At 37.6% G+C, this 21,153-nt stretch overlaps 2 protein-coding genes across 2 annotated transcripts in view; both read right to left on the bottom strand.

The window, feature by feature from the left end:
* Positions 1-248: 248 nt before the first annotated feature.
* LOC132104505 (serine/arginine-rich splicing factor 4-like) lies at positions 249-8,069 on the bottom strand. Its single transcript, XM_059510023.1, has 6 exons — positions 7,911-8,069; positions 6,939-7,081; positions 3,554-3,666; positions 1,863-2,071; positions 1,593-1,646; positions 249-1,333 (listed from the first exon to the last, which is right to left on the bottom strand). Exons 1-6 carry the CDS (start codon positions 8,015-8,017, stop codon positions 874-876), a joined length of 1,086 nt encoding a protein of 361 aa, XP_059366006.1. The 5' UTR covers positions 8,018-8,069; the 3' UTR covers positions 249-873.
* A 10,679-nt stretch (positions 8,070-18,748) lies between these two features.
* The window catches only part of LOC132104503 (zinc finger protein ZFPM2-like), a 48,657-nt gene continuing 46,252 nt past the window's right edge, over positions 18,749-21,153 (bottom strand). The window contains exon 7 of the mRNA XM_059510020.1: positions 18,749-21,076. Coding sequence (XP_059366003.1) covers positions 18,792-21,076 — 2,285 coding nt within the window. The 3' untranslated portion in view covers positions 18,749-18,791. The remainder of the gene's footprint in view (positions 21,077-21,153) is intronic.

Raw genomic sequence — 21,153 nt, 5'->3', positions numbered from 1 at the left:
CAAGAATGAGATTAGCGAGATGACAGAAGGGCAATTGAGTATTCTCCATTTTCATTGAATGATAAAGAGCAGCACACTTTCTGAAAAACATCTCCTTTTGCTTTGGATTTGGACCAAAATGAGTGCGAGTCAATTTCCTTTAAACAGTTTTACTTATGACACTACAATACTAGGAAACCCACCACAAAAGGCCCTTGTAAACAAACTGAATGGACACAAAGTATTGTGAGGCAGTTTTTTTTATTTTTTATTATTTTGTATGGCGAACTTTGTTGTAAAAAGAGCACAAACTCTGCCCCAGCTTAACAACAACTGATACATTTCTAAATATATGATGCACAGGCAAGGACATCTACTGTTGGTTTAATTTTACTCACTCTTCATGAATCAAATATAAATCGCAGGCAATTTTAAAATAAAAATTACTAAAAATGATGCATAAGGTTAACAATACCAGATAATACTGAACTTTGAATAAGCAAGCAATTTCCCTAATTAAACTATCTGACAAAAAAAAAAAAAAAGAGAAATTAAATTTGCTTTGAAGAAGAAAAATGCAGGGCAGAACATTTAGACAATTTTAAAAGTCTATTTTTGTGTTATTCAAGAAAAAAAAATAATTAAAAACAAAAGACACACCATTTAGCTTTTCAAAAAAGTAACATATTCTGACTTGTTTTCAGATAATATATCTTGAATTCGGTTTATTTTCTTACCTCAACCACAGATTGTCTCTTGTTTTAACACAGATCTAACAATTTAATTGTCAGTGGGGTATAAAAAAAAAAAAAACATTTAACTCATGATATATTCTTGTTTTAAAGATGTTTAAATAGACTGGAAAACAAGAAAATATATATATATTTTTTGTACCTAGGACCGAGACCTTGAGCGGGATCGAGATCGGGAATAAGATCGCGAGCGTGAATGTGAGCGAGATTTGGATTTACATTCCCTCCGCAGATCAGCATCTGGTGGCGTTTGTGATCTGGATCTAGAATGAGCTCTAGAGCAATGCGCCCTTTCAGCCACACGGCCTTCATCGCCGCTCTTGGTAACCTCCTGAGATCTGGACCCAGACTCTTTGGAGAGATCCCTGTCGTTTCCCGATTCGGATCGAGATCTGGACCGGGATCGGGACCTGGATCGAGAATAGGAGCGAGCCCTCTTGTTCTCCCGTTTGCTCTTTTTGCTCGGAGGGCTGCAGCTCAGGCTATTATCCCTGGCGCTCTCACCTCCCCTGCGAGCTCCATTACTGCTCTCCTCCATCCTACTGCTCCTGCCCTTCGTCTTCTTGCTGGTTGACCTGCTGCGTGATCGCGAGCCTGAGGCTCTGAAAAGGAGAGAAACCGTTAAAGAAATATACACCAAATCAATATATTTTAGCTTGTACCTTTGAATCCACACAGAACTTCTATTTTTATTATAGTAGTCACTGCCCTCTAGTGGACTCCTACATCAAAACTATACCAATACTACCATCATAAGAGAATATAGAAACGTGAATGTGAGAATTTGTAAGGATGCACTGAAATGAAAATTCTTGGCTGAGACAATACTTGAAACTACAGTTTTAGACCTCAGTGGCCTACCGTGAGTGGCTGCTGGTTCGGCTCCTGCGAGACCTCCTGCTCCTGGAGCGAGACCTGAGGGACGTGTACAAGAAGCAAGACACTTTAAAACAGTGTTCTCTATGAAACTCTAAAGCAACATTTACTACAAGTAAAGTTTGTTTATCCAATCACTAATTTCATACATAAAGCTTCATGACATTGGTGCGAACGCAAAGTCTCACTTAATTATCAGTTAAATGTCTCCCACTTTTACAATATCACTGAATAATAAAACTGAATTGTTTGCACCTGGAGGCACTGCGGGAGTAGGAGCGACGGCGTCTGGCACCAGGCCGGTCCTCGATCAGCCGAATCTTCCTTCCATTGACCTCAGTACCGTCCAGTTTCTCCAGGGCTCTCTTCATGTCTGAGTACTGCCTGAACTCAATGACCCCCTCGTTCTTGCGACCCTTGTTAGTGTCAGCATAAGTCACCTCGCCAGCCTGACGCATGTAGTCCTGTGAATCCATGACACATTAGTGACTCAAGAACAAATCACTTATGTTTAGAGGAGTTACTTCCTAAATGCTTCAAATACATAATGGTTTAACCCCTTGTGCATCCTTAGGGTCTTTGGTTTGTGTAAACATTTTGCCAAAAATATCCATTTATTGGAATTTTTATATTTCACCATTACTTCCTTTCATAAATCTATTTTATACTTTGTACAAAAAAAAAAAAATTCACACTCAGAACGTTAAGGACAAAAATGTACCCACCGAAACCCATTAAAACAATATTTCATCTCAATGCAATTGAAGCATAAAATAATGTATTTTTTGTTGGAAGTTTGTTGGCATGGACTCAAAATTATTAACATTGTTTTTTTTTTTACATTATTATTTTCCACCTGATGGCACAATTTTCTCACTTAAGCAAATATCTGTTTTTATTTCTGCTGAAAGAAAAAAAAAGGCCAGATGAATTTAAATTATGCAATTAAAATAGTGGTGTGGGTATATTAGTATGGATATCAAAGTGTGGTTTGTTTGTGTACTAATAAATGTGTGTGTGAATGGTAGTTGTTTTAGTTTCTTCTGACACTGCATCATTTTTTGTGGATCAAAATTATTATTTTTAATGTTTTTTTAAAATGACTTATTCCATACTTTTGGGGCAAATGTAATTTATTTTGAAGCAATAGTCTCATCCGTGCTCTATCAGGTATTATTTTAATCAGCATATTTGTGATATTTGGCCTAAATTGATTGTTGTTACACTTTAACTTTATGAAGGACAATAATTTCCCTAACATGATTAAATGTACATGTCACCATTTACATCAAATTCTTAAATTTGATCGATACATTAAGTTAGAATAATAGGACACTATATGGTTGTTACTATTCAAATGAAATCAGTATCAACAAACTCCATCTTTCCACTGCAGAGGAAACACAGAAGCTGCATCGGAAGTGCCATTTAGATGTATTTACTCAGACTGTTAATGAAGAGTAAAGGTTACATAAATTACTCAAAATTCATTCAAATGGCTGATTCATTCAATATATGAAGTAAGTGACTGTCTTTATGAATGGCTCACTGAATCACTGACTCATTCAAAAAGGCTGAATCGTTCAGTAACGAGTCAGACCGGCTGCACAAACCTCAAATAACGCGACCTTGATTCTGTCAATACATTATTCTTTTTATGTCATTCTCGCCAAAGTTTCAGTGCTGGCCTAGTTATTGTTTGTTATTAAAATCTGAATCAGGTTACTTGTCCAATCAGATAAATCAGACAAATAAAACATAAAATAAATTAAAAAGCGTTAATGTCGAGCCCTGTCCATGTAACTTTTTTTAAACTGATGCACAAAGGTTAATAGAGAGAGAAATGGAGTGACTTGGCTAGTGGCAGCCACCATATGCAACAGTAAGTGGTGCTTCCCTCAGCAAACATAACACTAAAAAATAGTAGTACTACAATGTTTCTATACCTTCAGGTCCTGCCAGCTGCAGCGACTGGACAGATTTTCCACAATCAGCCTGTAATCTGTGCGAGTGGGTGGGCCGAACCGTTCCCCTCCTCCTCCACGACTGTACCGACTACCTTCAGAGTGACGAGAATAAGATGAACACAGCTCAGGAACGGTAAAACACAATGAAGTCTGCACACTAGCCTTTAAGTGAATTTCACACATAGTAAAACTTAAAATCATATTGAGACAAAGAAATATCTACAAAAAAAGAAAGAAAAAAAACCTCATAAAATTATAGAAAAAGTAAGTTTTATAAATGGTTTAAGAAACTGATCTTATACTTACTACTGTAATAAATTTGAATCTGAATTTTGAGTTTTAGAATCACATGAGTATGAGTAAATGATGACAGATTCATTTAAAAAAATGAATTTGTCATCATTTACTCAGGGATAGTTCACCCAAAAATTAAAATTAGCCCATGATTTACTCGCCCTCAAGCCATACTAGGTTTATATAAGTTTCTTAATTTAGACGAATACACTCAGAGTTGTATTTAAAAAATGTCCTGGATCTTCCAAGCTTTATAATGGCAGTGAATGGGTGTTGAGATTTTGAAGTCCAAAAAATGCATCCATCCATCATAAAAAAACTGCTCCATACGGCTCCGGGGGGGCCATCTGAAATGACACATTTGTGTAAGAAACATATCCATATTTACAACTTTATAAACTGTAATCTCTAGCTTCCACCAGATGTTCCAGCTGATGAGGACCAGTGTTATGTTTTGCTCTCTCCTCTGTGCTTCCACGTTAGTCACTTCTCATCAGAGTTTGCGCTATGCTTACATCCTTCATTATCCACTGGAACACAACTCTCTTGTGAACATGTGTAGGACAGTGAGCAGAAGCTAGAGATTATGGTTTATAAAGATTTATATGTGGATTTTTCTTCCACAAATGCATTGGTTAGCCTCAGAAGGCCTTTATTAACCCCTCGGATCCATATGGAGCACTTTTTATTATGGACGGATGCACTTTTTTGGGCTTCAAAATCTCAACACCCTTTCACTGCCATTATAAACCTTGGAAGAGCCAGGTTTTTTTTTTTATATAACTCAGATTAGATTAGTCTGAAAGAAGAAAGTCATAAACACCTAGGATGGCTTGAGGGCGAGTGAATCATGGGGCAATTTTCATTTTTGCGTGAATTATCCCTTTAAGGGATTCATTCTTCAAGAACTGTAAATATTTCACCAAATAACATACTTACGCTGGATTAATGAGATTAATTTACTGAGGAAAGGTAAAATGTCAAAAGAAACAAAACCAAAACACCTAAAAGAGCTCAAACCACATCTCCTAAACCCCTTGAGATCCTCACCACCCGGCTTAATGGGAAAAGCGGTCCTCTTTCACATTGGCTCGCTTTAATGGTCTGCCCAGGGGCCCAGTTTGGTCAAAGAGCCACACGCATGGGGAGGGGGACACCATGGCCAGCAAAAGGGGCAGGCAGTCAGACTCTTTTGATAAAACATTGAGGGTTAAATTTCTAGCTTTGACATTTATGATGCTTAAAAAAAATGCTTAAAATCAATCATTATACTGCAACAGTTTTAATCTGCATATAGCCTAGTGAAGCAGAAATTATAATACTTAGAAACTACTTATCAAGTTTTTCAAGGTGATTCTTCATTTAGGGACACTTGAGAAAGCTTACTTGAGATATATCGTTTTTATATATATATGGACAAAAAGATTATCCCAAATGAAGAATCACCCAAAAGTCATATCCTAAAGATTGCCACTCATATAATTTCCACTCCCTAGAAAACTTAAACAGCAACTGCATATGTGATAAGGTTTGGAATTTAACATACAATTTTCAGGCTTCTCATACAGAGTCTGGACACTCTTAAAGGGATAGTTCACCCCAAAATATCTGAATTTACTCCTTCATGCCATTCCAGATGTGGGTGGAACAGGAAAGATGATTTTTAGCTGAAACTGTGGTGCTTGGCAAGTCAAAGAACACGATTAATACCTGTGGCTCCTTGACCATATACTGAGGCCTGTTCACACCAAAGACAATAACTATGAAGTTCTAAAAATCATTCTCAATATTAAAGAATAGCAGAGTCCACACCACAACTATAACGATAAAATCACAGAGCAATGATATAGCTGAAAGCCAATCAGAATCCATCCTGCTATAACAAACTCAAATTTAAAACGGCAGACTCGCTTGCGGTAATAATAAGCAGACGATTTTGTTTGCTGGTGTGGATGCTAATATCGTTATCTTTATAGTTATTGTTCTTGGTGTGAACGGGCCTTTATGAAGAGAAACAATCTGTCTGTGCAAGAAAAGGAGCATTATTAACCACATTATTATCATCTACAATCCAAAGATTCAGGCAAATGGTCTGGAGTTATGTCCGGTTCACGAACGAATCATTCTTTTGAACTGGTTGTTTTTGGTGAACTAGTTGAACCAGTTTACTGAATCGGTTTCTCTGTGTTTATGTAAAAAGGTGAGCTGACGAAGACAGGTTTTATTAATATTACAAACTTAAGGTGTGTAAAACATCTAAGTTTAACATCATTATGTACTTTAATGATATAACTGCGTATGTTAAATCATTGAATGTTAACGTAAAAAAACTAGTGTACTGAACCAGTTTATTTAAACGAACTGTCAGAAAGAACTAGTTCATGAAAAAGAATCAGATTTCCATGTTATGCTATGGATAATACAGTTAATAATGTTCAGTTTCTTGCACATACCGATCGTTTCCATTCATAAGTTCTCAATATATCGTCAGGAGCCACAGGTATTCATTTTGTGCTCCTTGATCTGACTTGCATTAAAATGAAAAAAGGAGCATGGTTACATCTTAAAATCTTCTTTACTATTCCACTGAAGAAGAAGAAAAGTCATATACATCTCAAATGGCCTGAGCATGAGTAAATTAAAAGCTAATTTTCATTTTTGGGTGAACTATCCCTTTAAAAATGCTGTTCTATTCTGTTTTTAATGTGAAGATGATCAAAAAGCCGAAATCGCTAACATTATCATGCCTAAGGACAAGTGATTCACTGTTGACAAACCACCAGGGTCTTACTCAGCAGATTCATGGATGAAACGGTGGAAACCATGTCAGAGCCGATCTCCTTCACCTGAAGACGTCACTGGAAACATTCATTCTGGAAACATCTATTTCTGGTATAAGGATTATCAATTATAATGAGCACGTTGAGCACCAATCTCTCCATTTGAGAAGCCTGAAAAAATGCAACGTTGGCATCAATCCAACATCAACCAATGAAAAAGAAGTTCCTATGAAACTGAAATAGCTTTTGGTGTGTAGTATTGTGTTAGAGTAAGTAAACGAATCTCTTACTTCTTCCAGATCTGCTGCCAGCTTCGCGCCGCTGTCCGATGGTGTGCTCCACGATCACTCTCTTCCCACAGAGGTCTTTGCCATTCAGATCACACACTGCATCATCTGCATCACGGGGGTCATCAAACTCCACAAAACCATATCTGAAGAGATGCAGGGATGGAGTTTATGATATTACAAACCAACAAAACCCAGTTGTATAATCATTGTATCAATGTTCAGTAATTGAGTTTTATGTTTCAAACATTCCCTTGCTTATTGTTGTCATCCTCTATATTAGTTGACATTTTTTGAAGACACTATTAAATAGCTTAATAAACTCAATATTATGTTGCATTAACATACTATAAATGAAACAGAGGGTTTGGGCGGGGCATCAAAAGGACTGCATCCAATTGTTTTTCTTTTTATTTAGCGATGACATTTACATACGTGATCTTTGATTTTCTTTCATGGACGTATTTTTATTAGCAATACAGTTAAATAAATAAGATCACACAAACACATGAACTCAACACGTCTGTAAACCCTGATCGTGCAACTAATAAGGATGTTAATCCGTAGATTTTCCCTCACAATTTTTTTTAATATGTAAAATATAAACATTTTCACTAGGCTTCAGACGTCTTGACTCTATTGTATCTATATGATAAATTAAATATCAACTATAATACATTTTAAGAGAACGGGGTTGAAATGAAGCAGTCAATCGAGGCCAGTCTGGAAACAATGGAGTTTAACGTTAGCTTGCTGGGCTAAACCGCTAATACAGTTTTTAAAAGATTGATTATATTCCGATTTTATATCCCCAAGCATATTTTAAGGGTAATTCATTTAATTTCATATAATTCGAGTTATTTGAGTCATAACGGAGGTCTTTTTTTAATCACGCGGAGCAGAAGAACCAACCGTTTATCCTTCTTAACAACCTGCGGCACATTCATTCGCTCGAATAAAGAGAACATCACGTACCCGTTTTTCAGGTCCACTTCCAGTATCTTCCCGTAGCCTTTGAAAAACCTTTCGACATCTTTCTCTCTGGCGCGATAGCTTAATTTCCCCACGTAAACTCGAGACATTTTACCAGTCCGTGCGGCAGCCCGACGTGGAAAACAGCAACAACCTATATGAGCTTCAAACTAAGAGTCCCACCTTGTGTTTTTCAAAATAAGAGTCTTGTAGCAATTCTGTGAAAATACTAAAGAGCTGCATAGACGTTGTTGCTTTACTTTTCTCACTAATTACTAATTTTAACTCCTTAAATTATTTTATAGAGCTTAAATACGCATTAATCACATGTTAAAGCAGTACAGAAAATAGCTCATGCTAAAGACCAAAATCTGGCAAATCAATTGATGAAAATTCATTACTATCCCTTTAAATATCCTAAAAAAAGTTTTTGGTTTGATTATGAAGCATACAATGTAAACATTTATATGATCAGTAAGTCATAGCAACTTGTGTTTTTGCATAACTTTAACTCGGGGGTCACCAAACTCTGCCCTGGAGGGCCGGTGTCCTGCAGAGTTTAGCTACAAACTGCCTCAACACACCTACCTCTTTTTACAAGTTATATGTGATTCAACTCAATTTTTTTTAAGTCAGTTTAGTATAATTTAAGTCGAAATTATTTATACAACCAAGTTGATTATACTTACAAAATTAAATTATCAGTTGAACGTAAGTTTTAAGTTGAAATATAAATATTTTGAAATACTTAAAAAAAAATGTATCCATTCCTATGTGAATTATTTTGCAGAGATGAGCCACCATCACATACACTACAACCATCAAGTAACTAAAGTTGACCAAGTGAAGATTTTGATAATACACAACACCATGAAAATATGAGCCAAACATGAAACAAACCACATATTTTCAGTACCAGATTATTTTAGTCTTAAAGGGATAGTTCATCCAAAAATTTTAATTCCGTCATCATTTACTCCTCCTCATGTCGTTCCAAACCTGTATGCGTTGCTTTCTTATGTTGAACATAAAAGAAGATATTTTGAAGATTGCTGGAAATCAAACAGTTGGTGGTTGCCATTGACTTCCAATTTTTTTTATTTTTTTTTCCTTTAGAGTGAAACCTTGCTTTCCAAGGCAAGAAGACAAATTAATGGTTTTCAACCATTGTAATTTCTTGGCTAAGCTCATGGCTTAGTTTCACCCTGTGTTAAGAGAGCACATCAGACTAGTTAAAACTTGAGAAAACCACACAATCTAAAAACAAATCCACTTGCTCTGCGGATTATCTTGGCAAGCCATTTAGTAATTGCTGATATGACAATGGAGCCAACATGAAGGGGAAAAGTAAAGCAATGCAGACATTTTCTTTGTGAAATCCACATTCTAAACTTGTGGCAGATGCAGCTAAATAGTCAGTGGTTGCAATTAAATTTGCATAAAAAGAATGAAAATATTATTAAGGGCCAAGCACAGAAGGTATATCTACAGTTTTCTTCTTCTTCTTATCCTTCTTCTTCTTATCCTTCTTCTTCCTTCTCCTCCTCCTCCGCTCTGGAATTCTGTGGCAGCCCATACGAAAAAATAAGGTTTGGTAAAATGTTGTGTAACTTTGAGAACCACTTCTATAATCATTCATCATTGATTGACTTGACCAATCAAATCTTTAGAATTGGCTGTGGGCTTGGGGGGAGGGGGTGAGGAGGGTGTTGGTGAACACAACAGAATGACATTGTGTTTTTATTTTATAATTAAAAAATGCAGCACAAGCTTCAAGGATTCAGTCTGAGTGAAACAGTAATCCTCCAAAATATTAATCTGCTTTTCTAGCTGGAGCTGCAGACTCTTTCTGTTAAACCCTTTAACTGCCTGCTTGACCAAATGGTTGAGCACATTTTGAGACGCTATATTTTATTATGAGGAGTACCTAACTTGACTCAAGCTGATTGAGCCATCTCTACCATCTGGTTGATGTATGTTATGCCCAAAAAAATCCACTAGATGTCAGAGTGTCAATCAACAGCACTTGTCACAATCCTTCTTCTAACATGTACAGTATGTCAGACACACGCTGAGTCCCAATTCGCATACTATCCGTCCTAAATAGTATGTGAAACTAGAATTAGTACGTCCCAAATCGTAGTATGTTGAAAAGAGTATTCCAAAGATACCCGGATGGTCTACTATTTCCGGTTAGAATTCGAAGTGCAGATCAATGCACACTCTAAGTGCTAATATTGCCCACAACCCATTGCGTGCGGGAGGGAGGAGCTTTGCGATGGCTTTGTTACACACATTGCACATGAACGTCAGAACCAGCCGCCTCACAAACGACGCCGCCCTGCTTCTTCACCCCTCAACTTGGTAGAAGAACACATTGTAAAATGTATTGTGAAAAAAAACGATGAGAAAAAAAGATGGGAATAGTAAATAAAATTTTATTGGACATACAAGAATGAATGAAACGTTAACAGTTGTGGTGTGCGTAACTAGGCAACCACGTTGTCGTTCACGTTGCATGACGTCATTGAAGTATGTCCCAGAACGTGCATACTCTTTTGCTACACACTTAAAAGTATGTACTTTTTCCTCACAAAAAAAGTACATACTTTTAGGTCGTAGTATAAGTAGGCGAATTGGGACTCAGCAATAGAGAAATCACCCATTCCATGTCAGCCCTTTTTGGTGAAATTTTGCAAGGTAAGCATTTTTTTAACATATTACACTGTAAGATCCCTAACTTTACAAAATTATGTTACTTGGTGTCATGAAAAAACTTTAGTATGATTTTAATAATTTTTCAAAAACGCGCTCAACCAAACGGTTGATTTGTCACTTTATGGTAAACGTAGAAAAGTGCTAATGTTGCTAATATGCTAATGTTGTCAGATCATCAATTTCTGGAGTCAGAATGTACAATTTGCTGAGAAATAAATTCTGATTATTCATAGCTATGACTATGACACAGCTTTTGTTATTTCTCCATTAAAATACTGATTTAATTTCTTAAACGTGTGTTTTTTGCCACTTTTGGATATTTTTTTATGTAAATATAATGAATTCATAGAATTAATGTGTGGAAAATCATAATTATCAGAGGCAATTACTTATTAAATGACAAATGCTGATGTACTAACATTATTAAAAATGTAAGAGATTGTTATTTATTTGTTTGTTTGTTGTTGTTGTTTTTTTTGTTTTGTTTTTTACAATTACTAGATGGATTTCAACAGTTTCTATGGTATAAGAACTTCAGGCCCATGTACCAGAAAACCCCCAAGGACTCTGATGCTGATCTCAATGATGTGGATGACCCAATAAAGTTCTCAAATTTGTCCTGGAGTACCCAGCCCTGCACATTTTTAATGTCTCCCTCATCTATCACACCCGATTCAACTCATCAGCTCATTAGTGGAGACTGCAAGACCTGGGGGGTATTCCAGAAAGCAGGTTATGTGACTTACCTGGGTAAGTTTAGGAGTAAGTAAGCGGATAACCTCTGCTTGCGGTTCCAAAAACGGAGTTCACTTTCGGGTTATGTAAGTAACCATAGCAACTGACTCTCTGAAGATAACCTGCTCCGGAGCAGGTTATGTTGCAGGGTTAGTTTGTTTCAGAGAGGTTTCTGAGTATGGCGTGCCCTTTTGATGAGGATCCTGTGGACATCGAGGCACAGATTATACAGGTTTTTTTCACCGTGAGAGGGTGATAAAACCACGTATCGATGTCTTTTCTTATTCTAATGAATATTTGCAGGAGCCCTATCGTTTTTCTAGTGAGTCGTTAATTTATTTAACAAACCTAAAACCACACATCTCAAACGTGACAAACCACGGGTCAGCGCTTAGCACCGAACACATTTTTCACTCCATCTAAAAAGCTATGCATTGTCCAGTATATGCATCATACCTCTGTGGGTCTCCCAGCACTTTCTAATTCAGTCACAGGAGATGTGGTCTCTTCATCATCATCCTAGAGTGGAAATATGCAAGGTTACTTTGTCTGGCAGAAAAAGTGAAAGATCTAAAAGCAACTGGTTCTTAAAATGCATCACTACCTGTTTTGGAACCGACATACCCTGAGTAAGCAGGTTTTGGGTTAATCAACCCAGAGTTCAGGGTTAATCAGATGGTAAGTTAACCAGCTTTCTGGAATATACCCCTGAAGAGGATGTGTGTCAGATTTAGGGAGACACACAAAACTTGCAGTGCTGGGGGTACTTCATGGAGAGGTTTGAGAACCACAGAAGGATCTGGATTATCACCCCGTTCAAAAAGAGGTAGCTGGAGACAGTTCTTCTGAGTCCCTGGATGAAGAAGATGCTCCCTCAACAAGCACATCCTCTACTAAGCTTCGATGTTAGAAGAGAAGAAAAGGCAAACACACTCTAAAAACAGTTTCCTTGAAGGAGCCAGAGGATACCCCTGGCTCAAGACTTACACTGCACAGCATTGCTGGTTTACAAAGAAATGTTCATTTATCTACAAAAATAAATAAATAAAATCCTGTTGCAATACCACACTTGACAACGTGTTTCTTGAAACATAAAAGCTTAAAATGCCGTTATATTACTATCTTTTGCTATTTTTATTTATTTTTAGTTTTAGTTATTTCTGTTATTTATTTTTGTTTATTGTTAAAAAAAACAAAACAAGAAAACGTATAATTTCCTGTGCTAAAATGAAAACCTGAAATATTTTATAGCATACTTCAATAAATAATTTTCAATAAAGATTCAATAAACAAAACTATTTTATTTTGATTTGTTTTTTTTATAAATTAGTATTATAGTTCATATTTTCTGATCTTTATAGTGAGTGTATAAATTCCGGTATTTTTACCTTTAAGTGACATATCATCCATCTGGTAGAGGCCGATATTTAAAAAATTATGGGATGTGTTGAAACTGGTGTGGTAACTAGCAACATATGCAGACAAGAAATGCAAACAAAACATTTTCAAATGCCTTTTTCTTGGTGGGGCAGTTAAAGGGTTTAAAGACAATGTAATGACTTCTTTTCTTGAATCAAAACTAACACTAGGTGGTGTTAGTGCTTGCACACTTGGCCATACACACATCCTGAATAACGCAACTCTAGAGTTTTATTGAAATTCATTAGTTAATAAACTAAATATATGTTAGTAATGAAAAAAAAACTCTTGGTCAAATAGCCCTTGATGCCTTCAGTGTGACTCTACAATTTTCATAGTCATGAAAATAAAGAAAAATCTTTGAATGACAAGGTGTGTCCAAACTTTTGGTCTGTACTGTATATAAATTCTTATTTTAAATAACATTTGTGTTCATGCTAACGCACACACACTTAACAAAAATAAAAATACAGCCCTACATATACAGAAATAAACTGAACCAAACAGGGTGACATACAACCCGAATTCCGGAAAAGTTGGGACGTTTTTTAAATTTTAATAAAATGAAAACTAAAGGAATTTCAAATCACATGAGCCAATATTTTATTCACAATAAAACATAGATAACGTAGCAAATGTTTAAACTGAGAAATTTTACACTTTTGTCCACTTAATTAGCTCATTTAAAATTTAATGCCTGCTACAGGTCTCAAAAAAGTTGGCACGGGGGCAACAAATGGCTAAAAAAGCAAGCAGTTTTGAAAAGATTCAGCTGGGAGAACATCTAGTGATTAATTAAGTTAATTGATATCAGGTCTGTAACATGATTAGCTATAAAAGCTTTGTCTTAGAGAAGCAGAGTCTCTCAGAAGTAAAGATGGGCAGAGGCTCTCCAATCTGTGAAAGACTGCGTAAAAAAATTGTGGAAAACTTTAAAAACAATGTTCCTCAACGTCAAATTGCAAAGGCTTTGCAAATCTCATCATCTACAGTGCATAACATCATCAAAAGATTCAGAGAAACTGGAGAAATCTCTGTGCGTAAGGGACAAGGCCGGAGACCTTTATTGGATGTCCGTGGTCTTCGGGCTCTCAGACGACACTGCATCACTCATCGGCATGATTGTGTCAATGACATTACTAAATGGGCCCAGGAATACTTTCAACCACTGTCGGTAAACACAATCCGCCGGGGTGGGTGCATAAGTGCATACGGTATGGGCAGCTTGCATGTTTTGGAAGGCTCTGTGAATGCTGAAAGGAATATAAAGGATTTAGAGCAACATATGCTTCCCTCCAAACAACGTCTATTTCAGGGAAGGCCTTGTTTATTTCAGCAGGACAATGCAAAACCACATACTGCAGCTATAACAACAGCATGGCTTCGTCGTAGAAGAGTCCGGGTGCTAACCTGGCCTGCCTGCAGTCCAGATCTTTCACCTATAGAGAACATTTGGCGCATCATTAAACGAAAAATACGTCAAAGATGACCACGAACTCTTCAGCAGCTGGAAATCTATATAAGGCAAGAATGGGACCAAATTCCAACAGCAAAACTCCAGCAACTCATAGCCTCAATGCCCAGACGTCTTCAAACTGTTTTGAAAAGAAAAGGAGATGCTACACCATGGTAAACATGCCTCGTCCCAACTATTTTGAGACCTGTAGCAGAAATCAAAATTGAAATGAGCTCATTTTGTGCATAAAATTGTAAACTTTCTCAGTTTAAACATTTGCTATGTTATCTATGTTCTATTGTGAATAAAATATTGGCTCATGTGATTTGAAAGTCTTTTAGTTTTCATTTTATTAAAATTTAAAAAACGTCCCAACCTTTCCGGAATTCGGGTTGTAAATACACAGGCCAACTGAGGGAGAAAACAAGGAACAGGTGGAACTAATCAATGAACTAATGAGTATTAAAGGGTTAGTTCACCCAAATATTAAAATTATGTCATTAATAACCTCCGTTCATCTTCGGAACACAGTTTAGGATATTTTAGATTTAGTCCGAGAGCTTTCTGTCCCCCCATCGAAGCTGTGTGTACGGTCTACTGTCCATCAGTGTTGGGTATAGTTACTTTGGAAAGTAGTTAGTTAGGTTACAACGTTACCATCAATTAAAAGTAATCAGTTATGATACAGCGTTACCTATTCATAAAAGTAACGCGTTAGAGTACTCATGCGTTACCAAAAATTAAAAGCCGTTTGCAGCGGCTCACACATGACAGACACAGCCCCCGGCCCCTTTAAATGCACCTAGAAGTCGTGACTCCCGACAATGAATAACGTCAGTCATCCGACTAAATTAACACTGCAGGATAACAATAACAGGAAAGACAGTCAGCAATAGGCTATTCCACATGGCGTTTTATTTATTTATTATCACAGAACATATTATTAATCAAAATTCGCACCTACTCAGCCCGGGTAGCCTAGGCTACTGTATATTATGAGCACCACAAGATAACTCCTGATTTTTCTTTAACTTTAAATAATGCAGTTATCAAAGTACAAGTATGCTTACTTGTAAACACAACCTTAAACAGGCTTGCAGATTTAAATCCATTTAGAAATGATGAACAACCAGCCAGCCAACGATCTAAGAGAAATTAACAGCTGCCTGTCAAACAAAAATGATAACAAACCGAATTAAATCCTTCACTACTTTGTAACGCGTTACCCACAACACTGCTGTCCATGTCCAGAAAGGTAAGAAAAACATCATCAAAGTAGTCCATGTGACATCAGAGGGTCAGTTAGAATTTTTTGAAGCATCGAAAATACATTTTGGTCCAAAAATAACAAAAACTACGACTTTATTCAGCATCGTCTTCTCTTCCGGGTCTGTTGTGAGAGAGAGTTCAAAACACTGCAGTTTGTGATATCAGGTTCGTGAACGAATCACTCGATGTAACCGGATCTTCTTGAACAAGTTCACAGAATCGAACTGAATCATTTGAAGCGGTTCACATCTCTAATACGCATTAATCCACAAATGACTTAAGCTGTTAACTTTTTTAATGTGGCTGACACTCCCTCTGAGTTAAAACAAACCAATATTCCGGAGTAATTCATTTACTCAAACAGTACACTGACTGAACTGCTGTGAAGAGAGAACTGAAGATTTGTCATATTCTTCAATTTCTTAACCTTTAGCAAAACCTTTAGTTTTTAATCTCGCTGTTTCTCTCGCGAGAAGTAAATCAAACTTGCTTTGTGTTGCAAGGCTCGTGATTGGCTGTTCACCAGTGATGTCACACATTCATATGCACGCGCTCCACAAACTCAGGATCAAAGCCCGAGTTGACAAAGAAAGTTGATAAACGGCATCATAGTACTAACAGGCTGGATTGGAGAGGTTTGGTTTTGTCAACTCAAAACTAATCCTGTAACTCTGAATTTGTTCAGCTACTATCATGCTACAGGCCCCAGGACCGGGTAAAGAACTAAACTCAAAGTATCAGAAACACACAGTAAGTGATAGAGTAGTGTTATTATAAAAATGTTGTTATATGAACTATTTATTGAATCTGTTCTTTTCTATTGTGAAGTAGTATGGCATTTTAATCTAAAAAAAAAAAAACGATTAGGTTGTTAAAGTATGAGGGAAGGTTACTGGCGTGGATCAGAATTGTTAGATTGATATTTTATAATTATGTTTTTTAAGAAGGAGCAAGTCATTTTTTGTCATTCATAGATTTCTCTCAATGTTCAATAAACTGTTCAGTTAAAACAAAAATAAAATAAATAGTACTATTTGAATATGTATGTGACCTAATAGTAATTCTTTGCTACAGAAGGCACCATTAATAAACGTAAATACAGTGAAAAAAAAAGAAAAATAAATTTAGATGGACAACATTACATTTTGACATCTAAAGTTAAAGAATTAAGAGTAGATTCTTCCCCAGATTATCTTTGTTGCTCCTCCCAGTGTATCTTCCTCACCTGCTGCTTTTGTTGATATAATTTGAAATGTATATGTTGCAGTCAGAGTAGTTTATAGCTAATTTTCCTGACTAGCGAACACATGGCAACCTTGCAGTTGGGCTTCAACACATGTCAAGGCTTCCGCTAAAATGAAAAGTGGTTCCATGATAACGGCACATCTGTGCATCTCCTGCTTAGGAGCGAAACATGTTCCTTGTCCTGTGTTGAAGAGATGAAGTGGTTCTGAGTTTCAGACCCTTCTCTCACACCCAAGCTAAATGCAGCTGATAGGCTACTGGGAGCTTGAATCCACTCTATGCGAGAAGAATCTGTGTCACATCAGAGTGTAAAGGAAGGTCAGGTGGGCTTAAGCTCTAAGCCCCTCCAACCACAGCAGTCAATCACAGAGGCAAGTCCAGATAAAGGATGAGCGATCATCAGCTCCAGAAGTGAAAAAGAGAGGATGGTTTAGGGTCTGTGTCAGAGAACAACATTCATCTTTGTTCAGCCTTCCATGAGACAAGAGATGTGCTCTATCACTCTAACCCTTTAGGTGATCTGCTCGTGTAGAGGAGGCTCTGAGAAGCGCCAGTCTCGTGCATCCGACCAAGCTTGACACGGATGCTGAAGCTTCTGGAGAGCTTAGGGATTGTCTGGTGTCCTCAGAAAATAAACTACCTGGATTCCAGAGAAATTCATGTGTTATATTGTCTTGATTTGATCATGATTGAAAATATGTTCGATATGCTCTATTGCAAAACACACCAACTCTCACAAAATTGCTGCATATCAGTTATTTTAAAATGTAAAAATGCAGCACAAGCTTTCAGGATACAGTCATGAATCATTTTAAATGGTTTCATACCCCCCCCCCCCTCTTTTAAGTGTTTACTGCTTATGTTTCATCTTTAAAGGAAGGTACTGCTTGTATGTCATGAATCATAACTAACACTAGACGGTGCTAGTGCTTACACATTTAGCCATAAATGCTCAGCAAGTCCTGAACTAAATATGCGCAGTAATGATAAAAAAGATTAGATATAGCAACTTCACTGAAACCGCTGTCCTGAGATAAGAATTTTAATTTTTAAGTCACATAAAATAACATTTCCCACATTTCTGGAATTTTATTCCATACAGGTACATGCATAGCAACACAAATTTGCCTTTTTTTTTTTTTTTTTTTTTTTTTCTGTAGGAAAAATTACAACGACTCATCCACACCAAGTGTAAACCCTTCTCCAGCAAGACTTTAGTAAACACTTCACACAGACAATTTCTGAAGGTCCAAGTAAAAAACTTACCCTTTCATAATACTGCTATAAATAATGTTCTATCTTTTAAAAAGTATTGCTTTTGAAGTCAAATATTTAAAAAAGAGATAATGAATCAGCAAACACATATACAGGTCACTTTTTAAGAACAGTTCTGCAATGACAAGAAAAACATATGGAAGCGTAAAGAAACATCAAAGACAAACTAGACTCTACATGTATTGACAGTTATTAATTCAGAAAACGTGATTGCCAGTACATAAGGATATGTTAGCACATCAGTCGGCCAGAGGTTGCTCCACTGTCTGTATATTTATCTTTATAACTATTCATGTAGCTTCTTTATGTAATTCTAAACCAGTTTTTCATATCAGATCTGCATTTTTTTAGAGCTGCAACTATTATTGAATAAATAAATACATAAAACACAATCAACACACAGTATTTCCAACAAATATTTTAAAAGTTTCTAATAAATGACTGTAGGATAAATCTCCTGATTTGATTGTCCTCCTGCTGCTGAGTACACCAGCATGTAATTGTAAAAATGTCTTATGTTGTTGACCACAAGGGGAGAAACTGGTGCTTGTGAAAAATGTAATATGTCCACTTAAAAGAAGAGGTGGGCAAGTGGTCACTTTCAATCAACAAAGAGTTGTTGTCCGATTAAAAACAGCAGGGCCATCGTCAAAGGGGGACAACTGAGTATGTATTTATGGGGGCTGGTGCTCACCTTTATGAATCTGAATTTGAGAGGTAAACATCTCTACTGGGGGGGACTAGGTTTAAGACAGGGTGCAGGTCCACTATTTCACATGCTCTGCTGTGTGAGACGAGCAGTAAAACTTCTTATGTGTTATAAAGTTTGAGAGGTTGTTGAACTGGATGTCACAAGGACGGCAGTACTTTACATTACTTGTGGTTGCAATGGACCCATTCAACAATCTCTTGAAGCTTGTTGAGACTTCCTCAGTCTTTAAGGATGGCACAGACATTGTGCTTTCCTTACGGCTCTCCGGTGTAGGGGAACCATGTTGTTTATTCCCAGCATCTTCCATCTTGTCCTCGAGGTCGAGGCTGTCCTTTAAGGATGAAGACTTGTTCTGGTTCCCAGGGTCATCTATGCTAAGATGGCTACCATCAGGCATCGGCTGGTCTTTTTCCCCCTCACTGCCCTCATTTGGACTCTGCCTTCGTTCACTTTGTGAGACCAGCATCCCTGTAGCGTAATCGGTGGGTTTGATTTCATAGTAAGGCCAAATTTGCTCATCAGGTCTCATTTTCTTAGCAGGTCTTGGATAAACCCCAGAGGGCTGAAACATGCTCCTAGTGTCATCTTTTAGTGGGATTGGTTGTTCCTCACTGGAAGCTTGGATGTCAAAATTTGGCACTGCGTTCAGATGTTCAATCTTTCCATGCGTAGCTGGGAGCTCAAATAAGGGTTTCTCTAAAAGGCTGTTAGTATTTCTAGGACCTTCCTTTTTGATGATTTTGTTTTCAGCGGAAGTGTTTTGCAAAATAGTACCTGGGCAGAAGTTCTGTTTGTGCTTGAGATAGTCCTCAACTTTGTTGAAGCTAAGCTTGCACACAACACACTCATGATAATCCATAAGTCCTTTAGAAGAAACTGGAGTGTTGCCAAACTGTGCAATGCATTTTTTACTGAGATCTATAGGTGCATCACCTTCTTCCTTGGAGATTGTATTACATTTTGACACAAGAGCTGATTTTGTGACTGTCAATGAAGCCTCTGGATATTTGGGCACTAACCCCTGGATCATGTTGTACCTCCGATGGTCCCTGAAGCTATCCAGTTTGTCTTTTGACATGTATGGACCTCCTATAGTGGGCATACGTAGAAATGATGGCATACCCATAGGTAGCATTAGTTCTTGTTCAGGAGTGGCCAGCTCATATGCCTTTCTTCTTTTACGAGGACGTACTGTCTTCTGATTGGCTGCTCCTTTGTTGTTTGCGCGTTTCACTTGAGGATCATGGCGAGTGGCACAGTAATACTGCTTGTGCACCATATAGGTCTCATGTCGACTAAAGGTGATCTTGCATGCCTCGCATGTTGTGTGGTTGGGGTCAGTTTCAGTGGGTGGCATTTTCTGGTTTTGTAAATCCAGTTGTGTACCGTTCGGCCTCTCCTGTGCACCAGATGGGGTTGATGCTTTTTTAACTTGAACCGACAGTTCATCTGTCACTTTTCCACCTGCTATAGGATTGGTAGGGTTAGGCTCATGCCCTTTCACTTCAGAGGGATGGCCGGAATTTAGCATGACAGCTAAACTAGCACCGATTTTAGGGCTTACACTGCCTGCTGGTTTATCCAGAAGTCCAGGGAAGTCGTGTGGCCTTTGTGTGCTTTCCCAGCGACTGTTGCAATAATACTTCTTGTGCACCAAATAATTATCAAGGTTATTGAAGGGGATATTGCATTCGAAGCACGTTGCTCCCTTTGGCACAAGCGTGCTGTACATGACTGGAGGGTAAGAGTTTCCCCCATGACGTAACCTGCGATGGACCAACTCTGACATTTTGGCTAGGATCTCAGATGCCTGTGGGCCCACTGTAATATCCTGTGAGAATGGGACATGTGGTATGAAGGGGGGTAAGGGAAAGGCAGGAAGCAGGTTGTGTTGAATGGGTGAGGAGGCTAAACGAGGACTAGAAGGTTCTGACTTTACTCTGGAGTATGAAACACTAGCCTTGTTTCCTGAATTTCCTTCACCCTTAGTGGATGTCTGGCTACTTTCCATTTGACTTATATCATGTTGTATTGTGCATTCTTGAAGGTCTTTCATGTTTGCATTTGGTCTAACTCGTTGAGGACTGCCTGCAATGCTGTTAGGAGAGTTATCAGCTTTGTCTTCTTCTATGAGTTTGTTGACCATATGTCCATGTAGCTCCTGGTGTTTGACCAGTTCTCTAGGGGTTTGGAATGTGAAGTGGCAGTGACTACATCTCAGGCCAGTTTGGGACAGATGCGAGAGGATGTGGTGCTGGAGTACCATAAGAGTTTCAGCAGTGTAGTCACAAATTGTGCATTTTAAGTTGCTTCCAGTGGATATCTCATCTGACTTGAGAACTGGAAAAACAAAAAGAAAACAGAAATGGTGTTAATGAGTAACACTACAATGCAAAGTTGGGTCTAACAAAGGCAGT

The sequence above is a fragment of the Carassius carassius genome, chromosome 25 (genome assembly GCF_963082965.1).
Source record: "Carassius carassius chromosome 25, fCarCar2.1, whole genome shotgun sequence".
Lineage (NCBI taxonomy): Eukaryota > Metazoa > Chordata > Actinopteri > Cypriniformes > Cyprinidae > Carassius > Carassius carassius.
This window is presented reverse-complemented; position numbering and strand designations above follow the sequence as displayed.

What these genes read in the sequence shown, in the direction of transcription:
- LOC132104505 (XM_059510023.1), bottom strand. Translation starts at nt 8,017, where the DNA reads ATGTCTCGAGTTTACGTGGGGAAATTAAGCTATCGCGCCAGAGAGAAA. An exon ending in GAAGTGGACCTGAAAAACGG is followed by an intron (nt 7,082 to 7,910) that starts GTACGTGATGTT and finishes GCATCTCTTCAG; the next exon opens with ATATGGTTTTGTGGAGTTTG. An exon ending in TGGCAGCAGATCTGGAAGAA is followed by an intron (nt 3,667 to 6,938) that starts GTAAGAGATTCG and finishes GTCACTCTGAAG; the next exon opens with GTAGTCGGTACAGTCGTGGA.